Source organism: Sarcophilus harrisii, chromosome 2, assembly GCF_902635505.1.
Source record: "Sarcophilus harrisii chromosome 2, mSarHar1.11, whole genome shotgun sequence".
Classification (NCBI taxonomy): Eukaryota; Metazoa; Chordata; class Mammalia; order Dasyuromorphia; family Dasyuridae; genus Sarcophilus; species Sarcophilus harrisii.
The window spans coordinates 478,302,854-478,324,511 of record NC_045427.1 but is presented as its reverse complement, the minus strand read 5'-3'; the positions used below and the strand labels follow the sequence as shown (position 1 = coordinate 478,324,511).

The window sequence follows — 21,658 nt, the reverse complement described above, 5'->3', positions numbered from 1 at the left end:
TACACAGCTCTCTAAAGAAGATTAGTTTCAGAGATAGTGCTGACTGACATCAACAAGGGGAGGCTCTCCACCTAGTTCCTAAACACCTCTTGCCTATCAAAGTGGGCACATTTTGGATGGTGGGGCAATATGTTAAAATCAGAATTATTTAGATGAAGTTTGGCTTAAGAACTTCATAGTTTCATTTCTAAAACTAAAACTTTCATTTTTAAACTAAGCCAAATAATCCTGTTTTTTAAAGAATAGACCCGTGTTTCAACCTCTGAGCTAACACCCATGTATCATTCTTAAATGTGTTCCTTATGTCCTCCTGAATGGCGTGGACCTAAGGGAAAGAAACCTTACACTGAGAGAAAGGAGATTTCAGGATTTGTTTTTGCCCCAGGTTCCTTTACAAAGGAAGGTTCCAGGGCATCAAAACTTGGCCACTTCCTGCATCTGCAGCCCTCTGCTGTTATGGATCCTAAGTAAGTGAATTCCAGAGTTGAAACTTGCACAAAGAAGGGAGGAAGTGTCACAGACGGCCAAGGAAACCAAAGGGCCAGATCCATCCAGAGGGAGGGTGAAAAGGCAGGCTGGAAAAAAGAACAGGAGATGAGTTTCTTTGAAAGTACACCTTTGCTACAATCAACAGTCTTGGAGAGTTCCCCAGAGCACTATGACACGGCATTGTGTGATCGAAGCTGTTCTGGACCCTCACCTTGAGAGTAGCCCTTCATCCACCACATCATGCTGTCTCTCATGAATGGTATTGGACATAAACATAAAAATGTAATATAGTACAATACAATACACTATAGTAGAGTGCAATGGTAATAGCTAATATTAATAGTATCTTAAGATTTGCAATGCACTTTAAATATGTTACCTCACTTAAAGTTCACAATCAGAGTTCACAATAATCTTTTGAGATAGGTACATACAGCATCATTTTATTCAACACATATTTAATTCAACCAACATTTATTAAGCAGCTACTATCAGTCAAAATTTTGATGACTGTTATCTCCCAACCTCCAGAACACTCTCCTTCCTTCCTTAAGGAATTCAGTTCATAGCTCATTCTTTCTCTCTTCAACTCTTCCCTTTATGAGTTTTCAAAATCCATGTTGATACCTCCTCAAACAATTCAACTGTTTCACTATCTGATCCCCAAAACCTACTTCTCTACCCCACTTCACACAGAGGTCAGATCCTTGATCCTGCCATCCCACCACAAATGTTCCATTTCCATGTTCATGAAATTCCTTTACCTACTATAATTATTCCCTCCATATGGTGACTTTCCCTGTCATGATTTCAATATATCCCAAGTTGGCATAAAAAATTAAATGGGAATTTTGGGGGAGTTTTGTGGAAGCTGCCAAAGATGACACAGAAAAAAGTTTAGAAACTTAAAAATGTATAAAATATATATGTAGCACTGTATAATATCAATGGGGTTTTATCTTTTAATACCATAATAATTCAGACTTCTTTTTTGGTATGGAAAGGACCAAAAACTTTTACATGGATTTTTCAGATAGTGACGTGGAAAGTATAATTCTAAGTTTTTGTTATCCTACCTTCCCTCTGCCTTACAACTCCCCACCCTGCTTTTTGTCCCCTCTCTCTGTGACTTGTAATCCTTCTGTTTTTCTTCTAACCATTACATTTGTATTACTACTTGCACAGCTCTAGGCTATGCTCTTGTCCTTTGCTCTCTCATCCTCTTGCCAGCCTTGCATTACTTCCACTATCTGCTGCCTTTGCTCTTGCCCTCATGCTGAATGGAGCTGGAGAAAATCACAACAAATTTATCATCTCAACCTAGCCCTTATTGCAGTAAAGCAACCTCTTCACAGCAGCTCTCTCAATTCTTTCTATCCCTCAAACCTCTCATGACTTTCCTAATCCTTTCCCTCTCCACTGAGAACTTTGTATCATATTTCACTGAAAAAATTGGGGCCATTTACCAAGAGTTCCCTCTTCTCCCCTGCTCATTTCCTCACTCAAGAGACCTTCTGCCACTACCTCCTCCTTAATCCACCTTCCAACCTAAGGCAGCTTTTCTCCTAGGAAAAGCCCACCCCTCTACATGCACAAAGGATCCCCATCCAACCTAATTTCTCCACAAGTTCACCTGCTCTATCAGTCCCACTGTCTCTCTTATCCACAGTCTCTCCTTATTGTCATTGCCAGGTTCTCATCACTTCAAACTTGGAGTAGTACAGTGGCCTTCTGGCTCATCTCCTTGCCTCAAGACCATCATCTACTCACTATCTGAATGATCTTCCTCAAACCTGTTTTATGGTTTCTTTGAAGTCTTGATTAAAATTTTTACAAAGAGGCCTTTCTGAGTTCCCTTTCCTCTGAGATTGCCCTCAATTTATCCTGTTATATCTTGTTTGCACATAGCTTTCTGCACATGGTCTCCCCCAGTTAAATTCCTTGAGGACGGGAGCAGTTCTTGCTTTTCTTCCTATCCCCAGCACTTAACCTATCACCTAATATCTAGTAAATATTGATGAAGTTGGCTTGACTACTGGTGTAAGGGGTATTGTGCTAGATGCTGAGGAAAGAAAGGAACAAAACAAAACGTGGTACCTGTGCTGAAGGGACTTATATTCTACTTAGATATTAGAACATATAGATGAACAAATACAAACTAATTTGATGTGGGAAAGAGCCCCAACAATTGGGGAATGCAAGAGAGAAAAGGAGTAGTCACTCAGTTGAGCCTTGAAGGAAACTAAGGAGTCCAAGAGGCAGAGGAGAAAGGGAGAGCAATAAAAACACTGAGGCCAAACTGTGAAGATATTTTTACAAAGAGAAATTCAGAAAGAACGAGAAGACTTGGGCTCTTATCCTGGCTCCCAACGATTGCATCTTACTTCATTGAGCCTCAATGTCCCCCTCTCATCTTTGAGGTTCTCTCTAGCTCTGATAGTTTGTGATTTGGAATAAAAAAAAGCAAATCAAATACTAAAGCCATATTTACTAAGGAGATATAGCATAAACTGCCCACTGTGGGAAACTGAGGGCTTTTAATGACCTGTCTCTGAAAGAGATTATGAAGTGAATCCCAGGAAACTCATGTAACAAGAAAAGGTTTCTGGTCCTCAAATGTCTTCTTTTTGGAGGCCTGTTACAATTATCTGAGAGATAATAACTTAAAGTTCAATTAATCTAGCTTTGTGAATAAATCCAACAATTTTTACTATGGATTTACTCTCAATTATTACAAAATGAACTTAAAATGGACAAATCTACTCTTTCACTCATCATTTGCAGGTGCTAATCTTACCTTTATATGATTAAAAAACCTAATGTGTGAAAAGAAGCTTTTAAAATGTTGTACTTTTAATGTTGTACTTAAAAGACTGTACTTTTAGTCTGTCACTGGATTGTTGCTATTCAGTGTTTCTGACTGACTAGTATTGTGCCTCATGGCTTTAAATTTTTGCTCCAAAAGAGTCAAGCTGATTCCCACTTCTGCAAAACAAGTTTTCTCAATGATTTATGTATAAAAAATAGGATTTGAAGTTTTCTAGTCATTTAGAGTTCCATCTAAATAACTGTATGTACTTGGCATATAGAACAGAATGTGCTAACTCCTATTAATCTGGGTAGCTATGTTCCTTGAAATGTTTTTTCTCTCTGGCTTCTTGGTTCTCTTGTGCACTGAAGTATTAATGATCCTTCCAGAATCTGAAGCTGTTGTTGGGAAGGAGAGGACATGATTAAGAGAACTTCTAGATCTGGGGTTCATATTTTAATCTTGCAAAAAATCCCTTATAAAGTTTTCATTAATTTTCCTGACTGTTATTTTGAGCATTATATTTTACATTTGAGTAGAAGATGTGATTTGATGTGCACCAGCTGTAAAAGCTATTTAAAATATAAAGGCTCTCTGGCTCAATTAGTGACAATATCATTATAACTGCTTCCACTAAGGGATACAGAAAGAATGGTCCCAGAAATTAGGGAGGCAGTGAGGCAGGCAGGCATCAAAGCCACTGCACACATTAAACCAATGTAAGGAGAATGATTAAAACCAGCACTCATTACCATAATGGTGCTTTTGGAGAAATAGATAGTAGGAGTCTCACCTCCAGTATATTGGTTCCAAATCTTCACCTTGTTATCATATGATGAGGTGGCAATTGCTGGTATCAGAGATAACCCATTCGGCAGGAAGACACAGGATGTCACTGTCTGAAAATGCCCTTTGTACTCACATATTTTACTTCTAGTTTGTCTTAGGTCCCACAGCTGTAACATAATGACATAAGATGTTAAAATGGACCCTCTTAAACATTTTCCTCTAGTCTCTTAACTGCTTTATTTCTCAAGACATCTGCCTAGTCACCCACCAATTATCACCCACTGAGTAATAATTATTGAGTACCTCCATGTGTAAGGCATTAACCATTCAGGAATGTTGTAGAAAGACTCTGTTCTGTGGGTTTAGTTGATGTGAGTCCTATAAACTCTTATTAAGAGAGACTGTTGCCAAACAGATAGCCACAGCCTCAGGCGAGCTGGAAGTGACCCTGCTGCCCAGAGCAGCCCTCAGCTGCCCTGCCCTGGGTTTCTTTGAAGTCTTATGTTACGTAAGAGATTCTTACTCTAAAAACAGGAACTGAAGACACAGGCACATTAGCTTTGCCTTCTAGTTAGTATGCAGATGATGTACCCAAGAATAATGTCTAGAGGAAAAGAAGCAGAAGGTGCCACTCAGCTCCGAGATGCCCACACTGACAAGCTGGAGCACATTCAGAGCAATGAGACCCACATGGTCGAAGATTTAGCAACCGTGTCTTCTGAGGACAACTTGGAACTAGGCATGTTGTGTGTATAGAAAGGGCTTAGGGAGAATCTTTTCAATGGCCAAAGGGTATTCATGTGCCAGGAGTAACCTGTTTTTTTTTTTTTTTTTTTAATCTCTTACTGTTGCTTCACAGCCTTCTCCTCCAAAGCCACTGCTACAGGAGATACAGTAATAACCATCTGGACTGACGTCACAGTAAGTCTGAATGTGTTGCTTTACTGGAAATTTATGGGCCACTTGTAACTTCCGACTGTCCCAAATTCTGAAATTAATTGAGTTAGAAATAGTGGATTAAACATACACAATATGCCTACTTTAGGTAATCTGCTAACACAAAATATTTAGTTCTTTGCTGCCCAAGACCAAATCAGAATGGAATGTCCTGTGCTAAGAGGCAATGCTCTCTGAGATGGGTCTGTCCACAGGCTTTCAAAATTAGTGCAGTGGCTCTAAGAAATGACAGTAGTTGCTGAATGTTCAAAGATTTAATTGGCAAGGTTTTAAATAAAGTGACTTACTTTTTCCAGGTAATTTGTGGCTGGTGACCCAGATATAATCATATTGTGAGATGTATGTGACAAGGAAATTGTTCTAATAGAACTGGACAGTATTCTAGAAATCATATTCCTCAACATGCACATGGGGTCTATTTGTGGAATTATTTCCATTACATTTTCTTATATGGTTTCCAGCATTTTCTATGTGGAGTCTATGTCATAATCTAGAATTTCTGCCATTATCAGATAGATAATTCATTAATTCCATTAATTATAGTTCTGCTTTTGCTCCACACTTAAAAAGCAATGCCTTCCCCAACCCACTTCTTCCCCAATCTATCTTTTTGTTAATAGTCTGCACCACATAGGAAAGGAGAAAGGAATAAGTATTTATTAAGTACCTACTATGTGCCAGGCACTATGCCAAGTGCCTTGCAAATAAATATCACATTTGATCCTCACAACAACCCTGGAAAGTAGACACTATTATCATCTCTTTTTATGGTTGAGGAAACTGAGGCAGATGGAAGTTTAAGTGACTTGCCTCAAATGTCTGAGGCCAAATTTGAACTCAGGTTTTCCTGAGTCCAGGCCCACCTGCACCACCTAGTTCAGAAAAAGAACAGACTAGTAACTAAAAAAGAAATCTTCAGTTGGGAGTAAGTATACAATCACAGAACTATCAGGCAGCTAAGAAGAGAAATGAGGATAAGAGCCAGCAAGAACAGTTGGTGACGAGTTGGGGGAGACCAGCTCTGAACAAGCACCTCCAAAAGGGGGCATGGTGGTGGCAACAGATTTAGTTAGGGCCCTAGGGGTCTCCTAAGTAGGGCTGTGTAGAGGGCACAAACAGTGAGGGGACTCTGAGTGAGGTATAAGACCCTTCAGCCCAGAGGGAACCTGCTAACAATATTTGGTTTGGCCCCCCATTTCCCCTAAGGGCTCTCGGCTTTTCTTAGAAGTCAGGGGCAGTGACAACCTGTTGTGGATGAAGCAGAGTGAGACCAGGTGGAAGAGTGATAGTAGGTCGCAAACTACAGACAATAGCAAGTTGTTTATGTGGTCCCACGTGCCCAGTATATACTGGGCACATGCCCAGGGTTTTTGGTACTTAAGAGTATGAGGGTATAAAAGGGGAAAAGACCTTATAATAAAGGGACTCCATTTTTCCACCATCCTCAGGAGTCCCGCCTCATCACTTCTCCACTAGAAAGCAGGATATTTTAATCACCCCAGCGTGGGGGCTCTAGAAAGCAGGACACAACCAAATGCGGTCCCTCTACTTTCTAGGTGGGGACTTCCTAGGAGGCAGAAGGAAGGCAACAGAGGAATGAAGCTAACGTTAAAGGACAAGAATCGTTATATACACATGTGCCCAGATGCCCTAGTCCAAAAGCTAACAAGGTGAGCTTTACAAATCCCTCTTTCATCAGCAAGCCCACCTGATAGTTTTATCTTCTGAGGTCTGGAGAAAAAGTGATTCTCTAGGGATCCAGCACAGATGAGTAACCTAAAAGAAATGAATTTTTAAAAAATTTTGAAATAAATCCCACTAAACAAGGCCCTCTCTAATTTTTCTATAGTTCTAGCAAATCAATTGTTCCACAGAGAACATTTGCACCTCTTTTCAAACACTAAGAACTAGTAAATGTGCTTCTAAGGAACTTTGTACAAATGCAAACCTACATGGTTTATTTTTAAGTCAATATCAATAATAAACTTGTGTCAAGCATCTCCTATGGGATAACTATTCATTTGTTTCTGTCTCCTCCTTTCCTACACAGTTAATTTCAGAAAAAGACTGAAAGCAGCTCAAACATTTCAAGACACTATCATTAAAATAAAATTTTCTGTTTACTTTGTAAAAACATACCAACCAACAATGTAGACATTCATATATTTTCTGACATTTATAGAATTGTAATAAATTTCTGCTACCTATCTGACAAGGTTCCTTCCTTGTTTTCAAATCCTTTCTTATCACATTTTGGGAAGCAACCAGGGATTATACCAAAAAATGATTACTGATCATAATCTGATGATTCTAACTTGTTGGCAAAATCACCATTTCCCTTCTGTCATTTGTTCTCTTCTCCACCTCACCCTTCAGCCTCCCCTACCCCTGTCCTGGAGATATTTTCCTCTCCTTTCCTTGATTTGTTTCATATTTAGCCCATCTGGTGACCTATGTTATCAAGGCAGTTCTTTTTTTTTTTTTTATTTATTTAATAGCCTTTTATTTACAGGTTATATGCATGGGTAACTTTACAGCATTAACAATTGCCAAACCTCTTGTTCCAATTTTTCACCTCATCAAGGCAGTTCTTAATGTCAACAAATGGAATGCCTAAAGCTCATGCTCAGATGAGTGGAAGGAGGGTTTGGAAGACCATCCATGGCCAAATGCACTGCATCTCTGAGGATTCGATAAGATAGCAAATGGGAAGGAGAGCCAGAATTCTATCCTTTGTCATTAGAGATGGGCAAGTGGATTTTCTCTCACAACCTAGTCTCTATAATTAGAAAATGATGAGTCTAACCATTTAAATAAAGGCAGGAATTTTGGATAGTCTTCTGTGTATAACAGATTCATAAAGTCAGGAAGAATGAAATCTTTTAAAGCTGATTAAATGAGATTGTATGTAAAGTGTTTTGTAAACCTTAAAATACCACATTTACAAATGTCAGCTATCATTATTATGTAGAATCGTGGAAACATAACTCTTAGAGCTGAAAGGAACCTTAAGAGACTTCTTTTCAATCCCTTCATTTGATAAAGAAAGAAAATTAGGCCCAGAAAGATGAAATTATTTGATTAATATCACACAGCTGGCTAGTTAGTAGCAGAGCTGAGACTAGGCACTGGAGGTCTGACTTTCCATCCAGAATTTTCTCCCCCCAACACTACACTGCCTACTACAGACATCGCTTTTTTACCAAGTTCTTACCAGATTTCTTGAAATAGTAGCTTTCTGAAGACATTCTCCAGTCTTTACATCCCACATGCAGAGAGTATTGTCCCGAGAACCAGTACATATCTGTGAAGAATCTATAAATGGTTTTAAGAAGGAAGTCTATGAGATTATGATGTTAAATAGGATTTAGGAAAATCTCAAGGAAAAGCTTTGCAGGTTAGAAAAAAGTTTGACGTAGGTTTCACCTGGATTCACAGCTAAGCCTGTAACAACCATGTCATGGCCTGGAAACTGTTGAATTGGTTGAGAATTTCCATTCAATTCCCATAGTATTGCTGTCTTGTCACGAGACGCACTGAAAAATTGGTTTGATCCAAAAACACAGGCTACCTGTTCAAAAAACAAAGCAAAAGATCCATAGTTTTATGTCCAAGATAGCCTGAATTTCAAAAGGAGAGGCAAGACATGCACAATTCTCTAATTTAAAATAGCACAGTAAGAACTTTTCTCACAAAAAACCCTACCAGATATTCTTCATTGTATGGTGGCAGTGATTCCTGGTTTTTGATGGCCGTTTGAGAGGAACTAGCTCTAGCAGATTCTACAAAACTGGAAAGGCTTTTAATATAATCCCCAAAACAGACTATACATGCTGTCTAAGGACTAACCTAAATATGGAAAAGCTTATTACCAAAAAAATTTGGCCACTGGGTGATGAAAGTTTTTGCCGTGACAACCCAGGAAAGAAAGAGAAATACATAAAGATCCTCAGTCCTCTATTGGTCCTTCCACCTCTGGAAGGTGATGGTGATGGTGATGGTGGCAGAGTATTCCTAAGGGTAGAGGGTACTAAGGATTGCAGTTTTAAAATCATCTATAAACATTTATATAACTGATAGTCCTCTTGGATTATAACCAGTAAACTATTGGAGGAAATAATACTAAAGTATTTTGATGGATGTGTGGATCTCATAAATCCTCCTCCTTCTACTGATGGAGTTGGCAACTCATCCATCTTGTACAAGATTTGTTCATGTCTTCCCATATGTAAGTTATTTATCTAATCTGCTGGAGGTCTGCTTCTAGATTATATGTTGAAGCACTGTTGCTGTAAATGGAATTGATGTGGCTCAAGTAACTGTTCCCTGGAACTAAGAGAGAAATTATCAGGATTGCCCTCTGATATTGGATTCATGGTGTAAACAGAAATTAATAGATCCAGGACTAGAAATGAGAGAGTAAGTAATCCATCTTAATATAGGATTTTTACCAGTTTGTGAGTTCTGACACAGCATTCAAGCCAGTCATCTGTTATTGTCCACTTGTTATAAACCAATAAACATTTATTATACGCCTACTATATGCCAGGCACTATGTGAGGCTCTGGAGATACAAAGACAAAAAAGGACTTTACATTCTGTGAGAAGGAATGATATGGACATACAGAAGACAACACCAACTATTTGCAAAGTAAAAACAAAACAATTTGGGAGGAAAAGCACTAACTCAGGGGAAATCAGGAAAGATATTATGAAAGAGGTATCACTGAAATGGGAAGAAATACAGGCATCTCTGAGGGAGAGATGAGCAGGGATTACCTCCCAGAAGTTGGAGACAGCCTGCCAAGAGGCATTGGGATGGAATGTGCTGGGGGAACAAAGTGCAGGAGGCCAATGGGGCTGGAATGGAAAGGGAGGGGAAGAACAAAACTCAATCAAGGGAGGAAGTTGCTGTTTTTCTTCCTCTCACTTAGCAAAACTGCTGGTAAAATGCTGCCTTACATCTAATGTAAGCAAAGATACCTAGAGAATGAGAAAAAATCTTGGATTATATTATTATCTTTCCAAAAGTGTTGGGAAAATTTCAGTAACTTTCCATTACGCCTACTTTTTCATAAAAAAAAATCTTAATATGGACAATCTATACATGTATCCAGTGTATTTTTGCTGAAAAAAAAAATATGGAAACAGGAAAGTTTTCACTGATAAATGTCAGCCAAATCTTCATAGTAACACAACTAACTGCAAAGTACAAAGACAAGAATCCGCGTTGATTGAATGCTGATTATAAAAAGCATTCAACATGAAGTAATAAAATCTTAAAAGTTTTCCCAGTGTTTCCCCTGACATAGTAACATTACATAAGATTTCTGATAGATCCAAATGTAGAGATAACTTGTCCAGCAATCCTCTGATTATCAGTATTATACATAGCACAAAATAGAGACATATTTCCCATAATCATGGTAGATATGATTATGTAAGAGCAAAATGTAAAAGGGATGGTGAAACCCTCCAAATGTATCTATTGTTAGCTAAAATTGAGCTGACTGCATCAAATTCCAGGAGACCACTGAGATTTAATGAGCTTCATAATCATTCAAAAGAGATGGACCAGGGAAGCTAGATGGTGCAGTGGATAGAGCACTAGACCTGAACTCAGGAGGACTGGAGTTCAAATCAAATCAAGGACACATAACACTTCCTAGCTATGTGACCCTGGGCAAGTTACTTAACCCCAAATGCCTCAGCAAAATAAATAAATAAATAAGAGAGAGAGAGAGAGAGAGAGAGAGATGGGCCAAGTTGTATGAGCAGTCTATTAAATTAGCTCATCAGAACATATATCTCGAATAGGCACTGCAGTTGGATAATGAGCTAGGTACAGAATTGAAGGGAAGGAGGGAGAATGCTGAAGTGTACCTGGGAACCTGCAAAGCATTTTCAGTGATCTGAGGATATTCCTTGAAACAAAAGCCCATATTCTTTATGCCAATGCATTTCTTCTGATGCTCTATGATTGTAAATTATGTAAAGCCACAATTAACATGAAATTAAAATTGCAGGTGGAAAAAGGTTAATAAGATTGCAGCATATTGATTAGCATATAATTTGTCATTAAGGAAATGTTTTTTATTAGAAAAGAAAGGATGTTGGTCATGAAGTTACAAAGAAAGATAACAACAGAGTTCATTAACAAAGATGAATAACACAATTGCTATAGCAATGTCCATGAAATGTTTGGGAAAAAAATTCTAGAAGATGATCTTCAGTAATCAAGGTAGATCTTAAATGATTTGTTTGGGAGGAGGTTAAGAGGAGACATGAACAAGAATCATATAACCCAGAGGACTTGATATGTGTGCCAATGGAATACCTACAATGATGAATTCTTGGATCCTTCAAATTCCTAAGGTATAAACCGGGAGCTTGTTAAAGATCACTAAATATCAGGTTGAGTTTCATTATGTCCATACCACTGTTGGCATTGCTCCTTTCATTAGTTTTATTTAACTTTTCTTGTCTATAAAATCTGTCTCTTATCTTATACTTCTTTTGTATCCCTCACAACACATAATACAGTCTCTTGTATTCAATTTACACTCTGTTGACTATGTGAACAATGCAGTTTGGGTCAGGAAGAATTTCTTCTATACTTTGATTTGGGAAAGGGTTGATTCTGTTCTCTCTTATCCATCAGTAATTGGGAGTATAAATAAGTCAGATGCGTCACACTTAAGCAAAAATAATAGCATGAGTAGTATGTTCTTCTGTTTCTGGAGTAGGGACTCACAATATCAACTTCTCAAGCATTTTTCCTTATGATTAAACAGTCAATCAAAAAATTAGGGGAAAAGGAAAAAGCATTTATTAAATGCCAACTATATGTTGGGCACTGTACTAAGTGCTTTACAAACATCCTATTTAATCCTTACCATAGTTGGTGAGAGGGGGTAGATGCTATTTTTATCTCCATAGGAAACTGAGGCAGAAAATTTAAATGATTTATCCAGGGTCACACAGCTAATAAGTTTCTGAGGTTCCATTTGACTTCGGGTCTCCCTGACTCCAGGTCAAGCATTCTATCTACTATGCCATGTAGCTGCCAACAAATACCAATAAGCATTTATTAAATGCCTATGATATATATCAGGCACTGTTCTACATCATGGAGATAATAAATAAAAATTAAATAGCCCCTGTTCTCAAGGAACTTATACTTAATAAAGGGAAACAACATAAATGGCTAAGACAAGATTTAGATATAGATATATACACATATGTTAAAGTATATATAGATATATATACACAACATTAAAAAATACAATTTAATTTGGAGGAAGAAGTACTAGCAGTTGGAGGAATCAAGAAAGGTTTCTTGTAGAAAGTGGTACTTTTGCTAAGTGTAGAAGGAAGCTGGATATTCTAAAAGGGGGAAGTAAAAAAGCCCTATGTACTCAGCACTCATGGTGCAAAGGTATAGAGATAAGAGATGGAAGGTCATGGGACAGAGACAGTAAAATGTCATTTTGACTGGGCAACAGAGTAAAGGAGAGTGATGTAGAATAAGATCGAAAAGGTTGGCTGCAGCCAGGTTGTGAAGAACTTTAAATGACAAACAGAAGAGTTTATGATTAATTCTAAAAGTAATATGGAACCACTAATTATGTAGTACTAACTAATCTTTTATCAATTCAGGTTTTTTTTCCCCCAAAGGTTGGACAAACTCCCTATACATTGACAATTCATCGCCACTCACCTGGGCTGTTTTAATAGCTAACTGGTCTCTTTGCTTCTGGTATCTCTTCTCTAATCCATTCTCCACACAGCTGCCAAATTGATATTCATAAAACATCTGACCACATATATCACTCTGCTATTTGAAAATCTTCATCTGGCTCCTTATTATTGCCTTTAGGATAAAATGCAAAAATCCTCAGGCTGGCGTTTAAAGCCCTTTACAGTATGGCTCCTGCCTATCTCTTATTCACATCACTCCCCTTCACAAACTCTCCACTCCTGAAATGGGCCTACCAGCTGTTTGTTCTGCACAATATTTCATCTTCTGCCTCTTTCACCCTGTGCCTCTGCCAGGAGTTCTTCATATGGCTGGAATGTACCTTCTGTTTCCTTCCCTCCCTCCCTCCCTCCTTTCCTGTGCTTTCTTCCACACACAGCCCAGATCTGACTTTCTTTTCTGCTATCCCTTCCCTCCAGTTGTTAGTACTCTCTCCATTCTAAAAATTACTTTCTGTTTCTTTGTATAAAGTTCACTTTTCTGTGTACATAGGGTACTGCTCTCCTCCCCCAGCCAGGAGAATATAAGCTGTAAACACTTTGAGAGCAGAGATGGTTTTGGTTTTACCTTTGTATCTTCAGAGCCCAGATAGTTGCACATAATAGATATTTTTAAATGCCTGTTGAATTAAATTAAGTATACCTTGGTGATTTCCCGTTCATGTCCTTTGAACTGTTTCATTGTATCTCCAGTTCTCCAGTTGTAGGCCACAACTATCTGTGCAGAGAGTAGTTAGAACCATTTATCTTGACAACAATTTTTTGATTCAAATTAATACTAAAGTACTACATCTATAGATCACAGACCTCCAACCCCTGTCCTTACATTACTCCTCTTAGTGTCAGTCACCTTCACCCCTCTACATTGTGAAGGGTTTCACTCTTTCCTTTGGTACATAGATTGTATCAGACTAAGTGATTCCTTTAATTCACTTCCTTGTCTTCTCATCACCTTCTAGATAACTTCCTACTCATCTGTTCTCCTCCACTGAGGCTAAACTCTAATCTAAAAGTCCAATAAAGTACACTCAAAAGGCAGTTTGCAGAAGTCAAGGTTTAATGCATTGGCCTTTAAAAAAATTACTGATGTGTTTTGTTTTTATATCCTAGTCTATTACAAATATATCCTCCCATTCATTTTCCCATGAAATTGAATCTCCTTTGTAACAAATGACAAGTTAAGCAAAAATAAACAATATAATGAACAAGTTTAATGATGTATAATTCTGGATCCTGCAGTCCCTTACCTCTCTTGCCATATAGAAAGGCATTTTATTACCAGTTCTCCAGAACTGAGTAGTATCACCAAAGAATGACTTCCTTTTATTGTTCTTTTCATTTATGTTATTGTAGGAGGCAGCCAGATGGCACAATAGAGTGTCCAGCTTGGTGTAAGGAAGACTTACAACTTCTGACTTCAAATCCGGGCTCAGATACTTATTAGCTATATGAAGCTGGGCAAGTTACTTAACCCCAACTATCTCCAAAAAAGAAAGAAAATATTAAAAAAAAAACAAAAACAACACAGGAAATAAAGCAATCACATACAAAAATATGTGATGTGGTAGGTTCCCGAAAAAGGTATGAACATGCTCCCTAAAAAGGAAGAGAAGACCACAGTACAGAATGGTTGATTTAATCAGTGGTTAATCAGCTGATCATTCAATGGTTCCTAAATCTATAACAGCAAGCTGCAGCTAATTCTAACTCTTTTAACAACTTTTAAATTCTAATTTTCAGATTGTCAACTATATTTAATCAGATCTGTTCTCCCAGAGCCTCTCTAATTATTCTGTTCACCCTTGTTACAAGTGGCACTGTCATTTTTACCTTATCTCTTCCTCCTGAAACACAAATGTCTGAATTCAGAGCAGTAACTGAGTTGACAGCATCAGTATGAGCTTGTTTGTACTCCTCGACCACGTTAGTGCAACCATTCTCTTCCACATATCCTTCAGTTCTGGTAAAAAAGAGATTTAAATCAAAGTATAAAAATTTCAGGAGGGTAGAGGAAGAAGCTACTGACTAGGAGGGAAAGGAATGATCTGAGGTGAAATGGGGATCTTAGGCCAACATAAATAGGAGGACCGAAGCACAGAAAGTGCTAGGGGCAATCAAACACTGAAAGGCTGGCTTAGGAACTGAGAGTTGTTATCTCTCTGTAAATGCTCAGGTAAGCTGAACACATCCAGGTAAATAGGTCTTGTTAATACTCAGGCAGTTTTTCACAAAGATTTGCCTTGATGTAGAAACAGATACTAAATATGTTAGACTTTCAAGACATATCCAATAGGAACATACAAATTTGTCCTTCAAGAGATGGTAATTCAGTCTCACTGGTCACCCTCTCTAAAATGTTTTGTTTAATGGAAGTGGCTTGCAATGTGGCTCTTTAATGGAAAACTTGGGGAACCCTGGGTTAAGGCAAGATCCCTGTACCTGTATTTGTAGGTGTTATGTTTGATTTTACTCTGGAGTTTTCCCATGGTTCAAAGCACTCAGTCAACACCTTTGCCAATGCCGCCTGCCACTGCTGGCACATCTGAGCTGGCATTCCTGGGAATCTGTAGAAGTTATGTCACCCAAATGGGTTACAAACAGTAACAATAACATCATTGTCATCATCAACAACAATTCTACCAGTGATAAAGAAGTAGGGGCAGATGGTCAGAAGCCTCAATAATAATAACAATTCTACCAGGGATAAAAAAGTAGAGGCAGATGGTCAGAAGCCTCACTTCTAGACATCTGAGCAAGTAATTAAAAGACTGAGGAATTAAGGAGATTATGTGGAGATTACAAATCTTAGGTGAGGTGGGTGAAAGGGGAATGAGGAGAGAGGCAGGTCAAGAAGTAACCCATGTCTTATATCCCAAAGAGATATTAAAGAAGGGAAAGGGACCCGTATGAATGTTTGTGGCAGCCCTTTTTGTAGTGGCAAGAAACTGGAAATTGAAGGGATGCCCATTAATTGGACAATGGCTGAATAAATTGTGGTATATGAATGTTATAGAATATTATTGTTCTATAAGACATGACCAGCAGGATGAATACAAAGAGGCTTGGAGAGACATATATGAACTGATGGTGAGTGAAATGAGCAGAACCAGGAGATCATTATACACTTCAACAACAATACTACATGAGGATCAATTCTGATGGACGTGGCTCTCTTCAACAGTGAGAGGATCCAAACAATTTCCAATTGATCTCTAATGAACAGAACCAGCTACACCCAGAGAAAGAACACTGAGAAATGAGTATGGACCACAACATAACATTTCCACTCTTTCTGTTATTGTTTGCTTGCATTTTTGTTTTTTCTTCTCAGGTTATTTTTACCTTCTTTCTAAATCTGATCTTTCTTGTGAAACAAGATAAGTACATATAAATATGTATACATATATAGTATTTAACATATACTTTAACATATTTAACATGTATGGGACTACCTTCCATCCCTTAGGGGAGGAGGTAGAGGGAAGGAGGGGAAAAGTTGAAACAAAAGTTTTTGCAAGGGTCAATGTTGAAAAATTACCCATGCATATGTTTTGTATATAAAAAGCTATAATAAAAAAATGGAAAAAATAAAGAAAGAAGTAGCCCGTGTAAATAGCCACTTCTGTTTTAATATTTGTGTCTTTCTTAACCATTTGAAATGAAAAAAATTGGGCTATTGTTATTTATTAGGTTCCAATTTTTTTTTGATAAGTCACCAAGTTTTTGACCATTCTGCCCCAAACCTATTTGACCTGGTTTTTGAGAGATTTGAGGTAGTCTGTAGCTTTTTTTGTCCAATTAGAACAAAATTCATTGTACCTGCTCTTAATGAGTTTATAATATAATGAGGAGACAATAAATACATATAAAAATATAGACAGAATAATTATAAAGTCAATAAATACATATATATAAAGTAAGTGATTACAAGGTAGTTTGTGAGGAAGGACACTAACAGGAACAGAATAGGCTTCATGAAGAAGATGGTACTTAAAAGAAGAAAGGGCTTTTATGAGGAGGTGACAAGAAGAGAAAGTGTCCCAGGCATATGGAACAGTAAATGTAAAAACACAGAGATGAGAGATAGAAGTGTCACATATGAAAAACAAAGAATTTGGCTGGAGAGCAAAGTGCAGCAACTGGAGTAAAGTCCAATGAAGCTAGAAAGATAGCTTAAGGTCAGGTTGCATAGTGCTTTAAAAACTAAACCTAAGAATTTCCATTTTTATCCTATAGATAATAGGAAGTCACTGGAACTGACTGACATAGTTATATCTGTACATAAGTTAAATTACTTTGGCAATTATACAGAATGAATGACTGGAGTAATAAAAATCTTAAGGCAGGGAGACCAAAATAAGAGGCTATTGTAATAATCTAGATGAGAAAGAGATAAAAACCTGAACTAATGTGGTACTTATGTAAGTAGAGAGAAGGGATCAGTTGTGAAAGATGTTGTGAAGGTAGAAACAACAAGGTTTGGTGACTGATTATATATGGGTTCAAAGAGACAGGAATTAAGGAGATAATGTGGAGATTACAAACCTAAGGGACTGGAAGGATGGTGATAGCTTCAATAGAAATAGGAAAGTTTGAAACAGAAAAGGTTTGGGGAGTAAACAATGATGAGTACAATTATGGATATGCTGAGTTTGAGATATCTTCAGGATATCTAGTAGGAAATGTCCAAAAAGTGATTAATGATGCAGGACTGAAGCTAGGTAAAAAACTAGGGCTAGAGAGAGAAATCTGGAAATCATGTGCATAGTTGGTAGCTAAATTCATGAAAACTGATGAGACTACTAAGAGACAGAACAGAGGGAAAAGAGAAAGAACAAATGTATAAGATGCAATAAAAATGAATTGCTTGATATTCATAAAGTCACTATATCAAGCATAGCAGTAAAACAAAAAAAAATGTATTTAACTTTTTTTAGGTTTTTTGCTTTTGTTATTTTTTGATACTTGCCTAACATAGATTTGCTATAAAAATAGTTAATAGGGAAATAACTTGAGATGATGGCTTTGTTTAACATTTACGAAATTTTCATGAACAATCCAAGCATAATTGTTAAGAACATGTGTATTAAGAGGATATAAGTGGAATAAAAGTTTTATGAATGGATATTTTTAAAAAGAGGGAAAAAAGAGCATATGACATAATCCTGGGAAACACTCAAAGATATAGAGGTGGAATATGGATAATGAATTGGCAAAGGAGACTGAGGACCAGAAGAATTGCATCATGAAGACCCAGAGAAGAGAAAATATTCATGAGCAGAGATTGGTCAACAGTATTAAATGCAGGTGAAGGACCAATAAAAGACATGTAACAATTACAAGAACATTGGTAACTTTGGAGATGATAGCTCTATTTGAAAGAAGTCAAAAGCCAAATTGCAAAGGGTTGTTAGCTGAATGAGAGGAGAGAGGAAGCGCCTTTTCAAGGTGTTTAGTTGAAAAATAAAAAAAAGATATGAGGATGAGAGCTTCAGGAGGGTGGCAGATTTAGTGAAGGTTTTGTTTTTTAAAGATAAGCAAATGCTGAGGTAGCATGTTTGAAGATAAAAGGGATAAATCTGTGGACAGGAAATGACTGAAGATTTGAAAGTGGGAGAAGATGATTGAGGTTGTAATCTTCTAGAGAAGATGAGAGGAGATTAAAAAAAAAAAAAAAAAAAAAAAAACAGACACCTGGGATTCAGATTTCTAGAAAGCTAGGAGAACTAAACAGAGATAGGGAAATCTCAATAGCTCCAAAAAAAGAAACATGCCTTGTGGACATATCTTATTTCTTTTAGGAAGAACTGTTTCTAGAGATATATCTCAATTGTAACTCTGTATGTAGCAGATGCTACTTAAATGTTTGCTGAAGTAAAGATGCCTGGGCTCCTAATCTACCAATTTATTCCTTTTCCCAAGACTATTAAAAATTTTAAAAGAAAAATCAAAAATACTATTGTTTTAGTACTATAATTACCTTTGGTGTTGTAATTACACTGTTCTCAGGTTGAAATAATTTGATTGGGTTCTTAAGTCTTCAAATGATAATACTTTATTTGTAAAAAGCATCTGTAGGCTGGTCAATGTGGGAATTCGTTTTGTTGACTGTATGGTTTGTAATGAATTTTGTCCTTATTTCTTTTTCTTTTGGCAGGGGGAGGGAGAAAGGCAGGAGAAAGAGAATGCAGATCTGAAAATAAAATTTATTTTTAAAAACCTATTTGTAGGAATTTACAATAAAAAGATAAATTATTAAACAAAAAAAATATATTAAACAAAAATTACTCATCTTGCATTGGCCCTGAAGTCAGGAGAACCCTAACTCAAATCTAATTTCAGACGCTTACCACTTACTAGTTGTGTGAACCTAGTAAAACACATAACTCCAATTGTCTGGGGAGGGAGAAGGAAAATTACTCACCCCAAATCCTGCCAGATCTGCGTGGCAAAAGGATATATCTAAAGATTTCCAAAGCTTGTTCTGGGAGAAATGATTCTGATGGCCAATTCCTTGTCACTGAAATTAGTAATAATAAATAGTTATTCTCTCATCGGTCAAATAATTCCACAGCAAAAGGATTTATAAAGTAACCTTTCTTTTCTAATGGATATTCTGAGATTAATTTCATTCTTTCCCAATAATTGAAAAAATTTACAGTACTGCAAAAATTCTTAGGAACAAATGAAATGCATAGAAACATTAGAGATAAATTAGTTCATCCTCCTCCTAAATGTATAAGGATAAGCTTAATTCCATTAATAAGTTTTTATTCCGGCTCTTCATCAAATTTGTTCTTTTGGAGTCCCAGATTTGTAGTTCTGTGACGGCAATTTCATCTATTTAAAACAATGTATTTTTTTTTTATCCGTATTATTCGCTGAATAATAGAATGGCAAGAGCTGGAAAGAGCCTTACATTTTACAAATGAGGAAAATGAGGCACACAAAAGGGAAGCAATGATCCAGTGTCGCACAGAGATTGAGTAAAAGCTACGGTGAGATGCTTTGGGGCGACTAACAGAGAAAAGGAATGAGGGAGACAGGGAAGGGGAAAGGCTTTGCAACTACGGAGCCCCGCCCCCCTTCCCGAGGTGAGGGACCGGGACCGCAAAGCAGGAGGGAAAGGAGAAGTAGGCGGAAGGACGGAGGTCAGGGCTCGGAGAGATTCAAACAGGACCATGGGCCTAACGCCATCTCATCTTAGGATTACGATCAGAGGCGGAAAGGGCTTTTGGGCGCCATGGGGTCCAATCTTCTCATTCGTAGCTGAAGAAACGGAGGTTCGGATAAATTAAATTTAAGAGCACACAGGAGGCTGGATTGGAACCCAGATCCTCCGAGTCCATGGCTCTCGCCCCGGGACCACCCAGAGGGGAGCGAGAGCCCGAGGGCGGGAACGTCGGGGCCGCCCCTCTGCCCAGAGCTGCAGCCTGCTCTGGGGGGGGGGGGGAGGGAATCCCGTGGAGTCCTTGCCCTCGTCCTTGCCCTCGTCCTTGCCCTCGTCCTTGCCCTCGTCCTTGCCCTCGTCCTTGCCCGTCTAGGGAATCGATTTCTCCACGTGGCAGGGATTCGACCCTTCCCCCAACCCCCTACACGTTCCCCTTCAGCGTCATACGCACTGTCAGGGATGGTGAAGAGGCCTCTGGTCTGCGACTTCTAGTCTCCATGCGCGCAGGAGTTCTTCTAGCCGTCCCTTAGCAACGAGGCGCCCGTCGTTAGGGCGCCCGTGCGTCTGCGAAGTGCGTCCGGGCGGCAGCGCGGGAGGGGTCGAAGAGAGTTCCGCCAATCGGGAGGCCCCGCCCCCGGCCTGTCCCCCCTCCAGGGGCGGGGCTTCCGCGCCCCGCCCTCCAGCGCCCCGCCCTTCCGCGCCCCGCCCTTCCGCCCGGAGCCCTCGGGGCTGTGGGAGATCTCTGCTTTCCGGAAAGTGGCGGTGTTGGGGGCTTGAGCCTGGCCTGAGGGGCTCCTGAATGCTAGAAGGTCGGGAACTTGGGAAGCCCGCTCTGGGACCGGTTAGCTTTACCCCGGCCTGGGGAGCTACCCGGCCGCTGTCCCAGCTGCTCCCTGACCGGGGCGAATTCTGCCGGCGATGTTCCAGAGCTGTGTAGCTTTGGGCAGGTCCGCTAGGTGGCGCTGTGGAGCGACCAGAACTCTGGGTCTGGGGTCGGCAAGGCCCAAGGTCAAATGAGGCCTCCGCCACTTAACCGGCTTGTGAGTCCTGGGCAAGACACTTTTTTTTTTTTATTTAATAGCCTTTTATTTACAGGATATATACATGGGTAACTTTACAGCATTGACAATTGCCAAACCTCTTGTTCCAATTTTTCACCTCTTACCCCCCCCCCCCCTCCCCTAGATGGCAGGATGACCAGTAGATGTTAAATATATTAAAATATAAATTAGATACACAATAAGTATACATGACCAAAACGTTATTTTGCTGTACAAAAAGAATCAGACTCTGAAATATTGTACAATTAGCTTGTGAAGGAAATCAAAAATGCAGGTGTGCATAAATATAGGGATTGGGAATTCAATGTAATGGTTTTTAGTCATCTCCCAGAGTTCTTTTTCTGGGCATAGCTAGTTCAGTTCATTACTGCTCCATTAGAAATGATTTGGTTGATCTCGTTGCTGAGGATGGCCTGGTCCATCAGAACTGGTCATCATCTAGTATTGTTGTTGAAGTATATAATGATCTCCTGGTCCTGCTCATTTCACTCAGCATCAGTTCGTGTAAGTCTCTCCAGGCCTTTCTGAAATCATCCTGTTGGTCATTTCTTACAGAACAGTAATATTCCATAATTTTCATATACCACAATTTATTCAGCCATTCTCCAACTGATGGACATCCAC

General features: G+C 38.7%; 1 protein-coding gene across 4 annotated transcripts; it reads right to left on the bottom strand.

The window, feature by feature from the left end:
- Positions 1-364: 364 nt before the first annotated feature.
- On the bottom strand, positions 365-20,564 carry WDR31 (WD repeat domain 31). Of its 4 annotated transcripts, XM_031954662.1 has the most exons (12): positions 20,425-20,560; positions 19,227-19,322; positions 18,783-18,995; positions 15,242-15,366; positions 14,633-14,762; positions 13,446-13,520; positions 8,471-8,615; positions 8,259-8,359; positions 6,753-6,820; positions 4,934-5,075; positions 4,092-4,254; positions 365-575 (listed from the first exon to the last, which is right to left on the bottom strand). In XM_031954662.1, exons 4-12 carry the CDS (start codon positions 15,286-15,288, stop codon positions 415-417), a joined length of 1,032 nt encoding a protein of 343 aa, XP_031810522.1. In that variant the 5' UTR covers positions 15,289-15,366; positions 18,783-18,995; positions 19,227-19,322; positions 20,425-20,560; the 3' UTR covers positions 365-414. The 4 variants fall into 4 exon arrangements, with proteins under 4 accessions (XP_031810522.1, XP_031810524.1, XP_031810523.1 ...); XM_031954664.1 differs by lacking the exon at positions 13,446-13,520 and having other exon boundaries at positions 20,425-20,564; XM_031954663.1 differs by lacking the exon at positions 18,783-18,995 and having other exon boundaries at positions 20,425-20,561.
- Between the last annotated feature and the right edge of the window lie 1,094 nt (positions 20,565-21,658).

What these genes read in the sequence shown, in the direction of transcription:
- WDR31 (XM_031954663.1), bottom strand. Translation starts at nt 15,288, where the DNA reads ATGGGAAAACTCCAGAGTAAAATCAAACATAACACCTACAAATACAG. An exon ending in ATGAACGGGAAATCACCAAG is followed by an intron (nt 8,616 to 13,445) that starts GTATACTTAATT and finishes TTTTTTGAACAG; the next exon opens with GTAGCCTGTGTTTTTGGATC. An exon ending in AGGCTTAGCTGTGAATCCAG is followed by an intron (nt 8,360 to 8,470) that starts GTGAAACCTACG and finishes AACCATTTATAG; the next exon opens with ATTCTTCACAGATATGTACT.